General features: G+C 43.4%; 1 protein-coding gene across 1 annotated transcript; it reads right to left on the reverse strand.

The window, feature by feature from the left end:
• Positions 1–1,045: 1,045 nt before the first annotated feature.
• LOC112503689 (uncharacterized protein C683.02c-like) lies at positions 1,046–1,798 on the reverse strand. Its single transcript, XM_025107677.1, has one exon. It carries the CDS (start codon positions 1,796–1,798, stop codon positions 1,046–1,048), a length of 753 nt encoding a protein of 250 aa, XP_024963445.1.
• Between the last annotated feature and the right edge of the window lie 1,407 nt (positions 1,799–3,205).

Raw genomic sequence — 3,205 nt, forward strand, 5'->3', positions numbered from 1 at the left:
GTGGTTCCCAGTTCATCATCACCTCGATCTTGGATGGGTCTAACTTCACCCTGTCTCGAGTGACTATGTGACCTAAGAATTGAACCTCTTCCAACCAAAAGTCACACTTGGAGAATTTTGCATACAATTTCTCCTTCCTTAAAATCTCGAGGACCTCCTGAAGATGTTTCTCATGATCCGACCCATTCTTGGAAAAAATGAGAATGTCGTCAATGAATACTATTACTGACTTGTCGAGGAATGGTCGGCACACCCGGTTCATCAGGTCCATGAATACCGTCGGCGCATTCGTCAATTCGAAAGGCATGACCAAGAATTCATAGTGCCCATGACGCGTTCTAAAAGCTGTCTTTGCCACATCATCTTCTTTCACACGTACCTGGTGATATCCCGAACGAAGATCGATCTTTGAGAAGCAACAGGCTCCCTGAAGTTAGTCGAAAAGGTCGTCGATAGTTCTCGATAGTTAATACACATTCTCATGGTGTCGTCCTTCTTCTTTACAAATAAGACTGGAGCTCCCCAAGGTGACGAACTCGATCTAATGAATCCTTTCTCAATAAGGTCTTTCAATTGAGACATCAACTTTTGCATCTCGGAAGGAGCTAATCGATAAGGGGCCCTAGCAAGTGGAGCGGTTCCCGGTACAAGGTCGATTTGGAACTCCACTTGTCTAACGGGTGGTAAACCGGGTAAGTCTTCAGAAAATATGTCAATAAACTCGTTGACCACTTTCACATCCTCAAACTTCTTTTTTTCTAGCTTGGCATCCAACACGTACGCAAAGAATGAGGGACATCCCTTAGTTAAGCATTTGCGCGCCTTTGTCATGGATAAGAGTTCTACGTCTCCCTTCCTTCTTTCTCCATATTCTAGCACTGTGTCCCCGTCCGGTAAAAGAATTCGAATCAATTTCTTAGAACATAAGATTTCCTCTTGGTCCTTTACTAACCAGTCCATTCCAATTATGATGTCAAATCCGCTGATAGTCATGGGTATAAGGTCTACCCGAAATTCTTTTCCTTTGATTCCCAAAACGCAACTCCTAACTAATAACCTCACGCGCCATAACTCTACTACCATTTGCTAACTCAATGATCAAAGAAATTTCTAGAGTACTAGGAGGCGTAAATAAGAGTGGGTAGAATGTGGTGGACACAAAAGAACAAGAAGCACCTGAATCAAAAAGTACGTGAGGAGGTACGGAGTTAACAAGGAATGTACCCGAGACCACATCCGACGATGCTTTGGCTTCCTCTGCTGACATCTGAAAGGCTCGGCCGGTCACCTTCGGGGAGTTTTCTTTCTTTCCCTGGCCCCCACCCGCCTTCAACTTCGGACAGTCATTCCTAAAGTGACCCGGTTCTCCGCATCCAAAGCAGATGGGTCCTTTGATAGGGCACTCATTTCGCGCGTGACCTGGTTTCCCACATTTAAAACATTTTGCGGGAGTATAGTTGGTGGTGCATGGGCCATGGTGTTTAGTGCGGCACTTGGAGCACCACTTAGCCTCTTGCCTAGAATAAACTCCCCGATTGTTGTTGTTGTAATGACTTGGTCTCTTGGAAGGCGCGTAATGACCTTCCCATTCTTTTTTCTCACCACTTGCCATCTTTTCTTCTCTTCCTTTAGTGTAAACCGTTTCCATGACTTTTGCTTCCTCAATTGTCTCCCTAAGGGTGGAAGCCCTGGCGTTCCTAACCATAACCATCATGTCTATGGGCAATCCTTTCAGATAGGCTTTCATTTTTTCTTTTTCCGTTGAAGCCACATGCCCCACTAAATTCAGTTTTTCCATGAAAAGTCGCGTGTAGTCCCTTACTGACAAGTTTCCTTTCTTAAGTGTTCAGAACTCTTCTTCAATGCGATCCATCTCTTGTTCATTGCAATATTCCTCCAATACCTACTCCCTAAACGTGGTCCAACTCATCTTGGCTAGTTCTTGCACCTCTATGGTTGATATAACAATGTTCAACCTCGTAAGGGCCGCACCCCTTAGCATTTGAGAGCCAAAATTCGCCTTTTGCCCTTCTTCATAGTCACACGCCCGGAAGGCCTGTTCAATCTCTCGAAGCCAGTTCATGCATGCCACGGGATCATCTGACCCCACAAATGTCGGTGGTTTACAACTCAAGAATGTCTTGTAGGAGCAAACTCTTCCCACATGTCTTGCATCGATCGCTGCTAGCTCTTGAGTTGGGATTCTATTTTCGGTACCCCCAGATCCCATGATGGTTACGTTCTTGGTGACCTCTTCATGTTTACGATTGTTGCCGCCTCTATCCTCTAACAACTTCATAAAGAACTCTTGTTGTTGGGCCATTGCTGGCGTTCATCATTGTGCCCAACATTCTTGACTCGGGGGTTTCCTCTTCTATAACGGGATTAGAGGTGGCAAGGTTAACTTGGGAAACATGGTCAATTCCGCCGCCCAAAGTGTTTTGTCTAGGATGTACCCTTGCTATTACGGTCTGTGGCGGTTGATCCGCGGTTGATTCAGTTACCGCATGACCTTCCGATGAAGTATCTCGCCTACTCCGAGTATTCACCATTAAGGCTACTAAACAAGAGAATGAAGGGCGTCAGGATAGAAAACATACGAAACTGACATAATCATAAATTCTTTTAATAACAGTGAATTCAAGTACACGAATGTAACAACGTACTCAAAATGACATTAGCTAAGTGAAATTTTGAATAGGTTATACATAAGGGTCCCCAACACCATCACCACAGTTCATGAATTATGCAACTCCGTTGACTCTAAAAATTTCCTATCTCACCATTTCCACTCGCATCGCACAAATTAGCACTTACAATAACATCTTAAGTCTATGCGTCTTAATTCATACCTAGTTCGCTTAAACTAGGGCTCTAATACCAACTTGTAACACCATAAATATATATATATATAGCATAACGAGGGATGAGATAATCATAACCATCAAAATCCAACGAACAAAAATTTCTCAACAGTTTAAAAGAGTAAAATCACCCAACAAAGGAGAGGAGTTAAGCGTTGACAAAAAAATGAGACGGTAATTAACAACTTACAAATCTAGTAGCTCTATGTCTAGATTAAGGACGGGTGTTTCTACCATCTCCAACAAAATGGATATCAACCAAACAACGCTCGAAACACCAAGTGCTTTGACTACAAAAATGACTTTTACGAAACAATACACTTCTCAACCCTTCGATACCC

This window comes from Cynara cardunculus, unplaced genomic scaffold (assembly GCF_001531365.2).
Source record: "Cynara cardunculus var. scolymus isolate 2C unplaced genomic scaffold, CcrdV1 Un_Scaffold_3555, whole genome shotgun sequence".
NCBI classification, from domain to species: domain Eukaryota; kingdom Viridiplantae; phylum Streptophyta; class Magnoliopsida; order Asterales; family Asteraceae; genus Cynara; species Cynara cardunculus.

What these genes read in the sequence shown, in the direction of transcription:
- LOC112503689 (XM_025107677.1), bottom strand. Translation starts at nt 1,798, where the DNA reads ATGGAAAAACTGAATTTAGTGGGGCATGTGGCTTCAACGGAAAAAGAA.